Here is a 16,793-nt window from a genome sequence, read left to right as displayed (position 1 = left end):
TGCTAACCCAAACACCATTAGTCAGTTTATGCTAGAGTTCGCTTTGTGGATGTTTAATGCTTAAGAGTTTAATATAATCTCTAGTTCAATATCTAATAGCTAATTATGTGTAGTAAAAAAATACCCAAAAAACCAAAACAGGCAACTGTGTCAAGAAAAAAATGCTTGTATGTTTTTATTCTCTTTCAATCTGTATAAAGCATGGGTGCAGTGTCAGGGATTACTCTTTATGGAAAGCAGTCAAATTTCTTCTAGGTCAGATTCCTTGGGGAAGCACATTATAATTATGAATGATGGGAAAAGAAAAGATTTTAGATGGTAATTTGCACTATTAGGGAATTTTCCTTTTTGTTGGAACTGAAGGAGCATTGTTTTCTGGGGAGACTTTTGCCCATTCACATTATCAGAGGGACTCAGTATTTTGAGATTTTCAGTTACAGGGGAGCTTGAGATAGCCAGGATGAAGAAGCAGGTTGAAATACTTAATGATTCTTTTCAGTGATTCTCCTTCCTAGAAACTGAATGCTTTTCCCACTTCTCCATGTGCTGTTTTCATTGACTGTAAGACTTTGATTGCCCCTGAAATGATCAAGCCAGGAACATCTTTCTCTGAGGTCATATAGGAGAATTTTCTGCTACAAAGCTATGAGGAAATAAAGGCAAAATTTTTGGAAGGTCAAGTTTGGGTTTTCCAGGGCATGATTTTGATTGTGTAGGGTGATCTGGAAAACCTAGAGTTTCTGCCATCTCGTTTAGTTTTGAGCCAGTGCTGGAAAAGTGTAGGTTGCATTGGGATAGTTCAGGAAAGTTTGCAGTGGGAGGTGTGAGAGAATCCTGCTGATTTACAAGTGGGATGCGATAGACAGCTCCTGTTACATGGCATGGAAAATACTTTCCTGATATGCTTGTCTTGTTGTGATGATGTCTGTGATAGTGATGACAGTGATGAGGAGGGTGTCCTGGAGGAGGGGGACAGTGTGGTCCGTGATGGTGAGGAGGATGGTGGTGACATGGTCCATGAGGAGGGGGACAGGGTGGTCCATGGTGGTGAGGAGGATGGTCATGATCTGGTCCATGGTGGTGGGGAGGATGGTCGTGTTCTGGTCCATGGGGTTCAGGAGGATGATCATGATCTGGTCCATGGTGGTGAGGAGCATGGTCATGATCTGGTCCATGGTGGTGGGGAGGAGGACAGGGAGGTCCATGGTGGTGAGGAGGAGGACAGGGAGGTCCATGGTGGTGAGGAGGAGGACAGGGTGGTCCATGGTGGTGGGGAGGATGGTCATGTTCTGGTCCGTGGTGGTGGGGAGGATGGTCATGATCTGGTCCATGGTAGTGGGGAGGAGGACAGGGAGGTCCATGGTGGTGAGGAGGACAGGGTGGTCCATGGTGGTGGGGATGAGGACAGGGTGGTCCATGGTGGTGAGGAGGACAGGGTGGTCCATGGTGGTGAGGAGGATGGTCATGGTCTGGTCCATGGTGGGGAGGAGGACAGAGCGGTCCATGGTGGTGGGGAGGAGGACAGGGTGGTCCATGGTGGTGAGGAGGACAGGGTGGTCCATGGTGGTGAGGAGGATGGTCATGGTCTGGTCCATGATCATGGGAAGGAGGATGGTCGTGATCTGGTTCATCAAGGGGAGGAGGGGGAGAAGAATGTCTTTCATTGCTGTCTTGATCTTCCTTGCTGGATTTGGGGTTATGCTCAGGGTCTTCAGGTCTGGACTGAGAAGAGGAGGGATATTCATGTCTGTGGTGATGCTTATGGCAATGTCTGTGACCAAAATGATGATGATGACAATGGGGATGTCTGTGTGGATGTCCCAGAGCTGAATATTTCCCTCTTCGCCCACAGCCATGGTGCTGTTTATAAAAATACCACAGAGGAAGTATTAATCAGGTGTTGATAGGGCAGAAGAAATTGATGAGAGAGAGAGAGGTGGGAGGTAGGTTTGCATTCATAGCTCTGATGATCTTTAAGGAAAAAAAATCTGCATTTTTTCACGATGGAGTAGAAGGAGCAGATAATAAAATGCCAAGTTACTGACAATTTGCTGGAAACCATGTCAAAATTATATAATCAGCTAAGAAATATGTGTGATACATCAAAATAAATCCACACTGGAGTAGTTGTTGTGATATAAACTGAAATACCAAATATGAGAAATATAGTCTCCCTTCCTCTTGCTTTCTAAAATTTCTTTGAACTTGTTTGCCAATCTCTACTTAAACTTAGTCAAGGGATTGATCTGAATGAAGACACTCAGATGGAATAGTAGGGACAGCTCAATTCTGATTCATCCTTTGATTGACCTAGGACTTGCAAGTCAGTCTGTCCTGACATGCTGCATCACACCCAGGCAATAGAAAATTGGCATAAATGTTACAATCATGTGCCAGTCTGGACCAAGCAAGGTTGCTGTAACCTGCCTGAGGATACAGCCAGAGATGTGTCCATAACTGAGTACATACCCAGGGATGGTAGATTTCACAGCTTATGTCTGTCCCATCAGCTTCATCTGTATCACTGAGAATTCTTGCCTTGCAGAATCCGGTGTGCTAAGCAAAGGACAAGGAAAAAACCCACAATGAACATCTGGGTTCTTGTGGTGCAATTAATACAAACTACTGAATGTTCAACATTTTACAAGTTGGGCTATTCCTTTGACACCTATGTTCACATAACTTAGCCAGATGCTGAGCCTTCTGACCAATGCCTGCCAGTGATTTATAATGATTAAAATATGTGCCATTTTTGAGGGTTCTTGACTGTGATGCACTCTAGATGCACTTTGCACCGAGAGGGCTACTACTCTGCCTCTTGCTTCCCTTTCTCCTTTTTGATGTCTAAGAGATTGGCCAGCTACTAATGCCTCCAAAATGAGTACCCTTGGGTGCCTGATTTTTCTATTTTTTTTTCCTTTTTCCCCCCTATCTTTGCTTATCAAACATCTGTTCAGATTGGAATATTCTGTCATTCTGCTCAAAGCTCTCAAAACCTGGCACTGTGTAGCTATGCTGCTTCAGACAGCTCAAGGCAGAGCTTTCTTCCATTTATTTTTTAAAAAGCAACTTGTTGTAAATTTTTTGCATTACTTCCCTTAGCATCCTGTCAGCTGTGACTTTCTCCTGCTGTCCAGTCATTGTGTGTGGATTTGCTCACATGAAAGAGCACAGAGCTCAAGTGTTCTGTGTATGCTCTCTGTACCTGGTGCTTTATCTTGATATTTGTTTGGGCCATTAGTAACCCATTATGATCAGTGACTACAAATGGTGATGGCATTTTACAGACAAACAGCAGCGATGGCAGCACTGAGAGCAGAGTTCAGACCCTCTATAGCCATCTGCCTTGTGCTTTGTTCTAGTGGCTCCCTTACCAGTTAATTCACAGCCTTTTCCAGTCTTCTGGAGTATGAAAAGCCAGAGAAGGTGATGGATGTATACAAACCAAAAGTTTTACATATTCCATTTTTTCCATGTTTTATTTCATTATTTCAATTTAGTTTCAGGGGAATAAGTTATTCTGAAATTATGAGACCTTTCCTAGCTGTTTCTTCGGTGTAGACTATTATAGTAATGGAAAAATGGGGTGAAGAGAATACTTTGATAGTTTTCTGCAGATGAGCTTGAGTTATTCCACTCCTCATTCCTCTGCAGCAGAGAAAAAAGTGACCCTGAGCTCACTGGGATGACATAAGACCTATATATTTTCAGGATCTATGACTTATGTTGGTGTAAAAGTTTTTATGGACATAGCATGAATGATTTGCTAGGGATTGGCCACCATTTGAATGCAAAAGCCAGATACAACTTGAAAAACTCTAGGCCTCTAACATGCCAATTTCCAGTTACATTAAGATTTGAGAGTTCAGACTGTTTCCTTTTAAAAGATAAAGGAGGAGCTGTAAAATTAGGATCTGGGCTTGGACATTTTAGCTTTGAGTTTGAGTGCATGCTTATAATAAACACTTGAAAATATATTGGTAGAATCTTTCTGATACCACCTATTATATCAATTCTCATTCTAAGGCTTTACTTACAGCGTGCCAGTCATGCAGAAAATCACATTCCAATGCCTGATCTGTTTCCTGCATAGATTTGGAACAGTTGGTCTCTTTTATAGAGAATCCTAAAATGTGACCTTCACGGGACGCAGTCTGAAACCAAGAGGTCAAAGAAGAAGTGGTAACTAGGTGTATCTAAAGTCCTGTAATTTTCAGAACAACCATACATCATCTTATTGTCAAAATCCCATCTACCTCATGCTTTCCTTACCTGTCCTGTTCAAATGTTCATGCATATACACATATTTGGCAAGGAAAACAGGTTAGGTAGTTTTTATCTCACACCCTTACAGCTTCCAGGAATGCTTGCTTTAATTCTTCCTTTAGTGTGTGTGTTATAAAATCTATTACTTTTACTTTTTTTTGGGAAGTAATGTCCTTAGAGTCTTCTCCCTAAACTGAACTGCTGCTCCTGTGAAAGTGGAGAGATCTTTTGGATGGCAACCACCCCTTTCCAGTGATGGGAGTGCACAGAATAACAGTGCTGATGTTAATTTGAGGTGAAATTCTGCCAGTTACTGTGAGAATGTTCCTTTCTCTGTTGTCAAGGGCATTAGTTATGGAGAAGGCCTTACTCCATATGAACATGGGAGAAAGCCTTTGTGATCCTATTAAAATCCATAAAGAGGTGTTTCATTTTAATTTCCAACTATAGCAGTACTTTTATTTCAAGTCTGTGTTGAAGGTGTCCTTAGCATGTGTGCACACACAAGTTTCGCTAGTTTGACTAAATTGGTTCAAAGTGCATGCACATACTTTATGGTATGTTTTTTTTATTGTAATTCATAGTTTCTGACCGTTAAAATCCAGTGGTACAATGTAAAGTGTTGGTGTAGCTGAAGATGGTGAAGTGTGAAAACAAAGTATTTGGAGAGAAACATGTGAACCCAGGCAATGTGAAAACAATCCCTTTCTAAAGGGCAGTAGGGATACATCATGCACAGGGCTACAGTGTGGGACACTGTCAGGTTTCTGAGCAATATTAAAAGCTGCAGGGAGGTGGGTTTGGCATGCTGTCATTTAGGCAGTTCCCAGGATCAGTCTGTATTATGGTGGGAGCCATGGGACCTCATTACAGAGGTGTCCTGAGCTGACACATGTGGTGGCGGAATGATCCCGTGCTGTTTAAGTGAAAGTCTCCAGTATCTACCAACAAGAAATTTTGTTATTAACATACTTCAAATCACCCAAGGGATACGTCTTCATGTTGACATCACGTAGATATGGAGATATTTACCAGGCCCAGAAGTTCTTCAAGAGTTACAGCACAAATTCACCTCCCATCCTCAGAGTGCTTCTTTGCTCTGCAGCAAGAGTCAAAGTGATGCTGAGTGTGTTCACTGATTGTTGTACCCATGTGCTAAATGTTCTAAGAGTAAAAATGTATCTGTCTGCAGCTGACAAAATGTGACTGTGATAATACATGACTGTCCACCTCAAAGTCTGCTCAGTAGTAAATAAACTCATGTGTGTCATGATAGGTAAATAGGCATCCAAAATCAAAATATCTACACTGAGAATGCCTTGAATTCTGAATGCCATCACACTGCCATAGTTCTTTAGCAAATGAGAAATCCCTTTGCTTTCACACACCTAATTGAAGTTGATAACAAGTCTTTGCTAAAGTAGGACCTTCAACTTAGATCTGATCCTAGAACGGTTTGAGTTCTGATCCCATGATATCATCATTGCTCACAAAACTGTGTCATTTTTAAGTAATTCTAGGAGAAAATGCCACTTACCATCTTTAAAATTCTTTCAACTTTATCCACTGCAAAGTTGTTTGTGTGGTTACCCTCATTATTGAATTTCTTCAGGGCCTTTTCAGCAATGTCTTTATGTTGCTCAATGACTTCTAAGGCTTCAAGTTTCACAGGACAATCTTTGCACTCTAGTAAGTCAGGTGGAACTGTGAAAACAGATCATTTACTAATATTACAGTGGATATTAATACTGTTGGGAGTGTGCCCATGCCTTTAATGTCAACTCATAATGAGAAACTTAAATGCAGCATTTCCTTGGAAGTGAAGTAACCTGTCTCTCGCTCCACAAATATGGGTTTGTCCTGTAATGTGTAAAAACCCAACCCATGAAAATGAGTATTCTTATAAATCACCTTAGACTCTTACCACCCTGAAAGTGCAGTCTTCCCAAGTTTACATTTGTTCTGATATTCATTATCATATTTTGGTGGGCTGGAATGGTGATATCATCTGACATCAATAAAGTCTGGTTTAGAGGAGTAGGGTAACCTTAATTCTATTACTCATTCTTAACATTCCATTTGAATTATCTAGAATATGAATTACAATCAGATGAATGAATCTGTTACGGTTTCCATGCACTGGTAGAGTACAGACTTTTGAAGAGGGCTGGTTTGAGGTATGCATTGGCTTACAGCAGTGGTTATTTTACCTGGACTTAATGTACAATTAAATCCATATAGTTGAGGTTTCTTCAGCAGATGGTTTGTATATGTGATAATCTTACATTGCCCAAAGTCCTGAGAGGAAGAAAGAATACATGATTATGATGTTATTTTCCCTGGATTTAATTGGATGTAGGTGATCATAGAAATTATACCTCCTTTTAATGTGCAGTACCTCTAAGAATAACAAATGTGGTCATTAATGGAATGTTTGATCAAGTACCACTCAAAATTTGTCTTCAGATAAAATGGGATCTTTGTCTACAAGAGCCTTTATTTTAAAAGTTTGCACAATTGAGTGGAGAATGGAAAACTGAACCAGCTTTCTTAGTCATCCTGATACTAATTTAGAGTAGGATAAGACAAGATGGCAGGGAAAGTTAGAATGGCAGGTTACACAAATCTTTGTCAAAAGTGAATGGACCTTGTCATCCATTTTTTTTCTCTGTTTAAAAAAAATGCTTTCTCTTTCCTCCTGGCCTTTCTGCTTTATCCTTTGTTATATTTAACTAAAGTTTTGGACTGGGAGTTCTCATCACTGGAGTGCAAAAGAAAGGACAAGTATTGCTGTATATCATTCATGTACTGACACTACCAATATTTCACATTGTCATACCACAAATGCTATGACAGAAAACTGACAAAATATACCACTGGTATTTCTGGCTCATATACCAGGAACATGCTTAAAAATAATTTCTAGTGCCCTTTACTTGTCAGCAAATTACTCTTAAAACATAAGTTCTGCTACAAGCAGTGGTAGGTGGAGTATAGTTCCTTTGAGACAACAAGTTAAATAAAGCTATACTTATTTGAAGATTCAATCCTTTCCCAAGCCTTTAGCATATGTTTAACAATTCTAAAATTAGATAGATTTGGGTTTAGAATGAGCCATATTAAAACTCAGTTTTCACTGAGAGATTTTGTGACACAAATTTCTGGGCAGCTCAGATGAAGATCAAGTTAGTGCATTATTGGTGTGTGACCTGGTGCAGATGCCATTACTTGCCATTGGATAGGTGTCACTGTATTCACAGGACTCCCAGTGTCTTCTGGATAAGACAGAGCATTCCGTTTCCAGCACATCTAAAGTCAGGTAGAGGACTGTTGAATTGTCCTGGAAGAAAAGTGCAAGTAAAAAAGAGTTTGTAAACAAGAAGTTTGATCTGAAAGAAACTTTTTTTGAGGTTGATATGTTTAATCTTTAATAAAGCTTCTCCAGTTCTCTGTTAAGGTTTTTCAGAGCTGACAAGCATAGGATGGGTTCAGGCTGGAAGGCGCCTTTGGAGGTCATCATGCCCAGCCACTTGCTCAAGGCAAAGCTGAAACTTCAAAGTTTCAGCTGCGTTCTGTGTATCACCAAGACAGACATTCCACAACCCCTCTGGGCCATTCTAGTACTTAACAACTTTCTCCATGATTTTTTTAGCCTTATATGTAGTCAGAGTTTCCCTTCCTGCAACTTACAACTGTTGCCTCTTATCCTTTTGTTGAGGATAAGAGAAGAGTCTGTTGTTAATCTGACATTCATCAAGCAGGGAAAATACCACTGTTAAAAGGTTGCCATTCCATCTTTCTGATTTTCCCATAGAACATGCTGTTCTATTAGGACATCAGTTGTCTAGGCAGCCAATTATGTATCTACATCCATTTCAAATTACCTTAGTGACCAGATACTCTTTCAAAACTTTGCTTCAGTTTGTTCAGGGAGTGATGCAACAAAACTGTAATAATCCAAATCAGAACCCTTAACTCTGAAACTCTTCTAGTATGTTCTGTCTCCTGAGCAAATAGGATTAGGGGAATTAAAATTTGAAGTTGGATGGCAGTGTAAAGTGGTGCTAAGAATTTTCTGTGGCCCATAGAAACAGTTTTGGAATGTATTCTTTAAACTTTATTCAGCCCTTGTGTGGACATTCAGAATAAACACATACATATTTCATTTTGTCATTTAGATAAAATCATGCAAAGCTCTTCAGGGCACTGAAGAGTCCCTGTGCATAAATGTCCTCAGGTTTTACAAAGTTCCATCCATTCAGGTTCCTTTTCCAGAGTGCTTCTGTGTGGATGAGACCTTGTGAAAGAATTGCTGTAGTCTAGTGTAATATTTTCATTAGTGAGAGTCTACCAATGTCATGTTAAACACCGGGTTTGCAATATTTGTATATCTTAGCATTGTCTCTAATTTTAAAATAGGGGTTCATTGTCTACATCCAAATACACAGTAGAAAATTCCTCTGTTCATCTGCTCAGTAGCTCTTGGGGAAAAATGGTGCCTTCTTGGTTGTTTTAAGAGCATTTTGGTCACTAAAAAATAATGTTCTGGTCATATATATATATATATATATATATACACACACACATATTCTTAATGTTATCCTGGCAGTGGAACCAAAAAAAGTTCTTGCACAATGTACATGATTAGTGTGCAGGACTAATCTGCTGACTAATCTGCAGCCACATCTGCTGACTTTGGGTCTGAAAAGGTACAGAGACCTTACAGGGAGGATTCCTGAGCAGTCAGATTGGTACAAGTGTCTTTTCTGTTCTTGCAGACACTGTGTGACAGCTGAAGCTGTAGCCCTGGATGCAAAGATGGCAAAATTCATTAAGGCTACAAAGCAAAACATAAATGTGCTTATAGTATTCATCTGGAGGTGGGAATCCTCAGCAGTAGTCCATATTCCAAGTAATACTTCGTTTATACTTTATATAGTCAATAGTTGTTTAAAATTTAGAAACACTGAGATTTTTCTTTTTAGACATGACTTTGCTTTTTATCATTCATCCAATGCATTTTGCATGTCTTACTCCTTGGTGGTACCACTTCAGAGGGGTGGCACACACATAGCTGCGTGGCAGCAGAGTTCTTCAAGCACAGGGGACTTCAGGGTTCAAATCTCTTAGCTCAGAAGAGATCCTTCCCAGACAAAGCTCTTTAACTGCCTGGCTATTGTGTAAAACCCAATGGTATAACTTGCTGCATTCTTGTTTTTGAAAAGCGAAATAATCCATCAGGGTTTTTTTTGCAGGTGTACCTGAAGACCTGTGCCAGCCTGGGCTATGGGTCACTGTCTGAGTCTGTATTGTCCTCACAGGCAGCACTAAGCAGCTCCATCAAATACTAGCCTGTTCTTTCTGTTACCACACTGAGACTTCTGGGATGGTGCATGGATACCTGGATACCAATTTCATAGTTAAGCAGCTAAAAGCTACCAAGTGGGTTGGTAAATCTGCCTGTCCTTGGTCTCTTTTATGTACTAGTTCAAGACATTTTTATTCTATTGCTTTTTCTGCTATTGATTTGTTTTGGCATTTCGGCAGTCATTGAGAAAGTTTTATGTAACTTCTCTAAGAAACAGAAATAGAAATAGGAAGGAAATGGGAAATGACTGATAGGGATTTTCTATCCAGTCCCTCCCCTGTTTTGCACGGTAGCAACTCCTTTGACTTCCTCTGCTTTTTTCCCTTTCCACCAGTTTATTCAGCTATCTCTGAAATGAAGGTAATAACAAAATACCAGTCTTGCAGGATACATTGGTCTAATTAATGTTAGACATTGGACTAAAGAAACCTTCTGAGTATAACATCTGAAACCAGATAGCAGACAGGACAGATGAATTTCCAGAGTTGTAGAAAGCTGTTCAGAGCATCTCTTATGCAAACATCCTGCTGACCAGAGAAGAGATTGGGTATTGTTTGAAATCAAGCTTACGTGCAATAAATCATACACAAATGAATACTGAGATGGTGTCAGTCACAGCTGATTCATTGGATTACATCAACATTGTTCTCATAAAAGCAATAAACATAAGCTGTTAATGACCTGGCTCATTATTTAAAAATCACAGTCTTGTGTAAATCAGCCTTTAAGTTCATACTTACTAAGTGCAGTTCCTGTGCATCAGCAACACGGAATAAACCAAACACATAACCATCTCTGCGATGTCTGTTGACCAAATCCAGGGCCACTCCTGCATCTGTTTCAGTGGTGTTACAGTCTGCAGGTGTAATTTGGGCATTAGAGCACTGCAGCAGTGTTAGGAAAAAAGCTGGAGCTAGAAGCAGCATTTTGTTTGCAGTGTTAGGTCACTTGTGCCCATGCCCTGATGAAGCCAGCCTGCTTTTAAATCAGAGCAGCCCGCCAAAGTTATAAATGAATGCTAAAAGGGCATGGTTTTATATATATTTAAGTGTCATGTCAGACAGCCATTACCTTGACCCTGGATTAACATTTGCAAACACCAAGTAAATGATTATATAGTGATTGAGCAGATTTTGAGTAAAGTAGGCTTTCTAACACTCTCTGGACTACCCATCAAAGGGCCTATTTGTGATTCTTTAAGCAGGCATTGTGCAATGGTGCTTTACCATGGAAAGTACTTCTAACAATGCAAGGCTGAGCATGGCAGTAAGAAGGTCCAGTTTATGTGTGCAGATATTATAAAATCTAGGTCTTCTGTTTACTATTAAAATGATTGAACTGAAAATATGCTGAAATATTTGTGGTCATATTATGGCTGTATCCATATCCCTGTTTTTACAGATCCTTAACCACCAGGCAACTAGTGAAAGGGAAATAAGGAATTCACTCAGATGTGGAAAAGGGATCTAGCTCAAGGTGCACTGCAGGCTGGTGGTCTGCAGCTGCTGTGTGAGTACCTGCTACTCCTTCAGCTCAAGAAAATATAGAGCAGGTTTCTATCAGCTTTACATCATTTCAGACTGGTACTCAGAAGGGGACTGACTGGTTTAATACCCATGTAATCTGGGTGTGGCAAGAAGTTACATAAAGCTGCCTTCACATTCTCAGCCTGAGCAGTTTTGTGTGCTTTTTGGCTGTGGTAGCCTTCACAGACTTCTTTAGAGAATTGCTGATAATTTTTCTTTTTGTATTTATTAAAATAATGCAGTACCTAATAAGATTTATACCTTTCAAGGATATGCCAATATCCTCTCCTAAGCAGATAGGATGAGATATTGTCTCATTGTATTCAAAATCTTTTATTCAGGATAGTTTAAGACATTCTTAAAAGGCAGTAATTGCTTGTCAGGGAGTGGCTGAAGATGGAATACAAAATGCAAACACTGAGTAAGGAAATACAAAAATGCAAAGTGAGTCCAAAATGACAAGGTCAGACGCAGATGAGGAATTTTCCAAATCTAGGTTGATATGAAGATTGGATTAGCTTCTCACAGAAAAGGTGCTGGCTGTATAATTGACTTGGGGGCTGGAACCCAGGTGATCTTTAAGGTCCTTTCCACCCCAAAGCATTCTATGATTCCATGACTTGAATTTACATGTTTGACTGTGAAGGGCTTTTTTACTGATTTTTTTTGAGAAACCTTCAGAAATACAATGAATAATCATCCTTAACAATTACTGCATTTCATTAATCTTCATTTTTAAAAATTCCACCTCTTAGCATGTCTGTTGTCTAAGAAACCATGTTTTAAAATGAACTGAGCTGAAGCAGTAGATTTCATTCATAGTTCAGGACACACTTAACAGTTTTTTGGTAATAGATAAGCTAAATGGAGCATCTTAAAATATTAGAACCAGGGGTACCCAAAATTATTATGAGTAAGTTTAAAATGGTTAAAAATAGTCCCCCCACTTGTGGAACTTGTTGCCACAGAAAGATCTGAATGCAGATACTGTCATTGGGGGCAGAAATTGCTTAGAAAAATCCATGGGCAGCAGGTCCTTACCTGGATACTAGAAGGACCCAGCAGAGGAATACCCTTAAAGTTCCTGGTACAATGATTCTGGGTGCTGCAAAAGCACAAGGGGAATGGTTTGCAGAGAGGGGCAGGTCAGAAGCTTCTTCTAACCACAATTGTCTTTTGCCACTGGGAGAGAGGGATACTGGGCTTGATGTACAACTGTTCTGATGATATAGGGCATTTCTTTTGGTTTGGTTTTATATTTCATTATAATTACTCAGAATCTCTTCCAGAAGATGGAAAAAAACCCCGTGAAATAAATGTTGTGTAAATAATCAAAGACATTTTAAATATATCTCATCAGTTAAAAATAAAATTCCCATTAGTGCTATGTTACAAATTGCACCCCAATTCATTTATTACCATACTGATTAATTTTTTCAAATGGGCAGTGATACTGAAGAAAGGCATTGGATTAGGTGATTTATAACATAATTCCCTCAGCCGTCTGTTGTTTGCAGATTGTTCTTTTTTTCCTCTTCTCTTCTGGGTTGTTCATTGTGACACTCATCATTTTTTTTGACCATAGCTTATGTATATTTTATGTATGAAATTGAAACAGTATGAATAAACAGTGGAAAATGTGCAATTCCTGCAAAATTGACTGTGGAAGTAAAGTAAGATTCTGTTCCCACTCCAGAGAGTTTTGCCCTTGATTTCTTTGGAAAAGAAAGATTGGACTCTATTATGAAAGTACACCATTGACAAGAACTCCAGGCACAGTAAGAGCAGTTAATTAAATATTGGTTATACTTAAGTCAGGATAATGTATTTTTATCACTTCTCCTTCAGTTTGATATCTTTTTAAGAACTTATATTTGTTACTTTTCAGTTTTGTGTGTTGCTTTAATGAAGCCATCTCTGTAAATAGATTGCTGGAAGGAATAGAAATATTTACCCAAACATGGCATTTCTCTTGAGTAGTGTATCAAAACCTCGTTTATGACTTTTACCAGGGCTTGACTTACAACAGTAGGAGGTGATCCACATTCAAACTTTAAGGATATGGTAATAAGCATCCATCCTAAACCTCTCCAGAGCACTGGGAGAACACATCAAAAAGAGGCTTATCTTCCCCACTTGAAAAACAGTGTATGAAATGCGTAATAAATATGACTTTAAACTAGAGGGATAGGAAGAGGAGAGCTGACATATAAAGGAGGTGATATGCAATAACCAATTCCTCCTTTCCTAAAGTACAGCTGTAACTATTTACACATATCCCTGGTTTCTTGGGAGCACAGCTGCTCTGAGCAGGCTGTTCTCTGCCTTCTGCAGGAGCACTTCACACCCAGGCTGGTGTCACCACATGGCACAGCCCGGTCACCTGTGCAGGCAGCAGGGCCTTTCCCATCTCATGCTGTGCTGCTCTGCAGCCACCCCTGTTCCTGCTCCCAAGCCAGAGCCCAGCTAACACAGACACGTGTGGCTCCAGCTGCTTAGAGGTTAATTCTGGGCTGGCTTCTCTCCTTTTTTCAATCTGAAACTCCTCCGAGCTTCAGACCCTGGTGGTCTCGATACAAACACCAAAGATTTGCAGTTCTTGGGGTAGCTCTGCACTTAACAGGAATGCCCCCAAGTAGGATACAAAACTGTATAAATGTGACATGTCTTATTTTTATCCACTGGGTGTAAACAGGATGCCCCCAATGCAAATGCAATGTTAGATAAATTTGCTTTGGTTATGGTTTTCAGAGCAGCAACTCCAGCTACAGCTTCCCCTCCCTGCCTGCAGCTTGTTTTTCTTTACCAGTCACCATATTTTTATCAAACTTGTAGAAGTTTCATCACCTTGTCTATCAAATTTCATTCAAAGAGACCTTAAGTTCAAAAGCATTTGGAGGAGACAAACTGTCAAGCGAGCAGGTTGACAGTGTCGTTACAGAAGTCTTGTTGCTTAGGAGGCTTCAAGGACTCATACAGGGTGTAAAAAGGGTGTCAGTCTTCCTTGTCTTGTCCTCAGTGTCTTTGGCTGCAAAATGTTTTTCAGAAAAAACCAGTCTAATTGTAAATTGATGACTGTAAGGATATGTTGAAAGACTGATCTTTTTGCAGAGGGGCTTGAGAGGCTGGGGGGAAAGGCGAGGTTAAGAATTTGGTGTTAAGAATGGAGTCAGAGTTCTTTGTCTCAGATACAGCAGAAAATGCTTAACTATGAAGTGTGTGGTGTGTGCAATAGGTAGGTTCTGAAATCACACAAATAGAATTTATGTTTAGTTTCTTTTACAAAAACCTTGTTTTTAAAACCCATCTTAAGAACTTTGATGGCTGGGTCTTGCTTTTTAAAATCTGTTTCCTTTGAATATTACTGTTCCTATTTTTGCATTCATGGTGCCTCATTATATTCTGAGGTAAAGGCTTGAATCAGATAAAAATGTCAACAGTCCCAGAGGTCACTGACCATCATTTATCTGTGCCTGAATAAAAAACGTTGTTCATGTGAAATTGGAATGTTTGCTCACATAAACAGACCACATTTTAGCTGGACATTGCCCAGATAACAAGTTATTAATGGATAATATTATATCATAAGATCAATAAGTGTTGAAAAACTGTAAAACAAAACTGAAAATTGAATTGGGAATTGTCTGCCCAAATCCATCCGCTTCTCATCTCCAGTACTGATTGATGGGCTCCTTTGTGTCACTGGCCTGTTTTCTGCTGGCCAAGGCCAAGCAGCATGTGACAGTTCAGGGTCCTGGCAGGAGGGAGGAGCCCTTGGGCTGTGGCTGGGGGACACAGGGTGTGGCACTGCCCAGCTGCTGTGCTCACATAGGCTGGAAGCTGAGACCAGGCCAGAAGATGGAGGTTCAGCATGACCTGGGTGTGTTTTTAAGAGGATTTCCTGCAGTCGTGTGTTAGGGAGTCCCTGTGTGGGGACAGGCTGCCCATGTGGGTGTGCTGGAAGGAGAATGCTGCAGTGCTGGCCCGCTCACAGATTGGCATAAAGGTGCTGAATCAGCAGCAGGATTTGAAGTCCTGGTGACTAACTGCTACCAGCTGCTAATAATATCAATGCCATATGGGAGTGCCGCAGGATCCAGGTATGTCCTGAGGACAAAGGAAACACAGAGACTGTACAGCCTCAGCTTCCTCATTGCAATGCAAGAATTTAATCTTGGGCATCAGCACAGGGACTCTATTATGGTAAACACTGGCAGTGGTCCAGGTGACACTGAAACTGGGTATGGACTTTGTGCTGGAGTGGCCACAGCAAATGAAGGAAATGCTCATGACTGCACTGACCACTGGTGCTTTGTTGATCTATGCTGCAGGTACAGTTACTGCTCAGATAAACACCCCTTCTGCTGTTAATTTTAAATCAGAGAAGTCTTTGAACCCAAATCTCAGATCTATGTTAGGGAAATTATTGATTCAAATGTAATTTCTGAGCCTCATCTGCAGAAAAGGCCACACAGTATCCAAATGGAATGCTCAAAACTGTGCATCCAGATTTTCCACTTTCCCCTGCTGACGTTCACACCAACTCCACTCCATTTATCTTCACTCACTGTGGCTGTTCAAGTTACTGTTGTAAGGAGCCATAGTCAAGAAAAAGAACTGAGTGAATGGGATATTCTTGGCTGTGACTAGCAATTAATGAAGCTGATTTGTTCCCCAGTGCTCCTTTAGGGGAAGAATCTGGTTGTGTATGTTGATAAAAGTCTCAGCAGTGTCATTAAACTGATGGAGCCACAGTGAGAATAGAATCAACAGTTCTAATTATTAATGCAAACAGTTAATAGAAAGGACTGTGCAGCAGAAGTGAGAAGCGTGGTGATTAGCTGGAAAGAGGGGCAAACCCAGCGTTTTGGAAATCCCTCAAGTGTGACAGGCTGTTTCCCCAGTGCTCTGTTCCCTGACTCCCGAAGGCACCCATGGGTGCTCTGTGTGAGGGCATGGAGCAGTGCCTGGGATCCCAGATTTTGGCGTATGGCAGATCAGCAGCTCCTGTCCAAGGAAGGAGAACACACTGGTTGTGCTGGAGAAACCCGAGCTGGCAAAGGTGAAACTTCCCGAGGGAAAAACAAGATGCTGGAATTCAATGACTTGGTAAAAAAGGGAATGCTGAGACAGCCTAGAGCTCCTACTGCAATAAAAATTAGCTAGAATTTGTATTTTAGGATTTTTCAAGAACTATCTAATTTTGAAAGTTTTTCTGCTCTGAAATGAATGAAAAAATATATTGAAATTTCTCATAATGTAGGATTGAAATGGAATTATTTTGGGCACAGTTGGTATGTTTCATACATCAGTTTTCAGCTTATTTCAATCTTTGAAGCAATTAAATACTTCTTTATATCAAATTTATGTTTGTAAGAGTTTTCCAGACTGAAAATGCAAACATAGTTTCTGTGAATATAATTCCACACAATATTTCAATATTATTTTGGCCCCACTCAAAATAAAATAATACTTTATATTTTATTTATAATAATAAAAGAATACATTTTAATCAACATGCATAATGCCAGGATACTTTGACAAAACCATAATTTTTTGTTGGAAGGCTCTTTAAAGGTAGAAATTATTCAGGATCTCTAGGGATGATACAGTATCATAAAAGCTTCAGAAAC

General features: G+C 40.1%; 1 protein-coding gene across 1 annotated transcript; it reads right to left on the bottom strand.

Annotated features, from left to right (window-relative positions):
• Nucleotides 1–615: 615 nt before the first annotated feature.
• HRG (histidine rich glycoprotein) lies at nucleotides 616–10,560 on the bottom strand. The gene is made up of 7 exons (XM_063408123.1): nucleotides 10,375–10,560; nucleotides 7,499–7,606; nucleotides 6,477–6,564; nucleotides 5,804–5,970; nucleotides 4,038–4,154; nucleotides 2,470–2,556; nucleotides 616–1,860 (listed from the first exon to the last, which is right to left on the bottom strand). The coding sequence occupies exons 1-7, from the start codon at nucleotides 10,558–10,560 to the stop codon at nucleotides 616–618; spliced, it is 1,998 nt and encodes a 665-aa protein (XP_063264193.1).
• Nucleotides 10,561–16,793: the final 6,233 nt, after the last annotated feature.

Source organism: Prinia subflava, chromosome 11 (assembly GCF_021018805.1).
Source record: "Prinia subflava isolate CZ2003 ecotype Zambia chromosome 11, Cam_Psub_1.2, whole genome shotgun sequence".
NCBI classification, from domain to species: Eukaryota; Metazoa; Chordata; class Aves; order Passeriformes; family Cisticolidae; genus Prinia; species Prinia subflava.
Note: the sequence above shows the minus strand (reverse complement) of the source record. Positions and strands in the feature narration are given on the sequence as shown.

Bases quoted from the DNA above. Each gene is read 5' to 3' on its own strand.
- HRG (XM_063408123.1), bottom strand. From the start codon at position 10,560: ATGCTGCTTCTAGCTCCAGCTTTTTTCCTAACACTGCTGCAGTGCTCT. The intron at 7,607-10,374 runs GTAAGTATGAAC...CTTTTCTTCCAG, and splicing joins ATGCACAGGAACTGCACTTA to GACAATTCAACAGTCCTCTA. The intron at 2,557-4,037 runs GTAAGTAAAGCC...TCCTTTGCTTAG, and splicing joins TTCTGCATGACTGGCACGCT to CACACCGGATTCTGCAAGGC.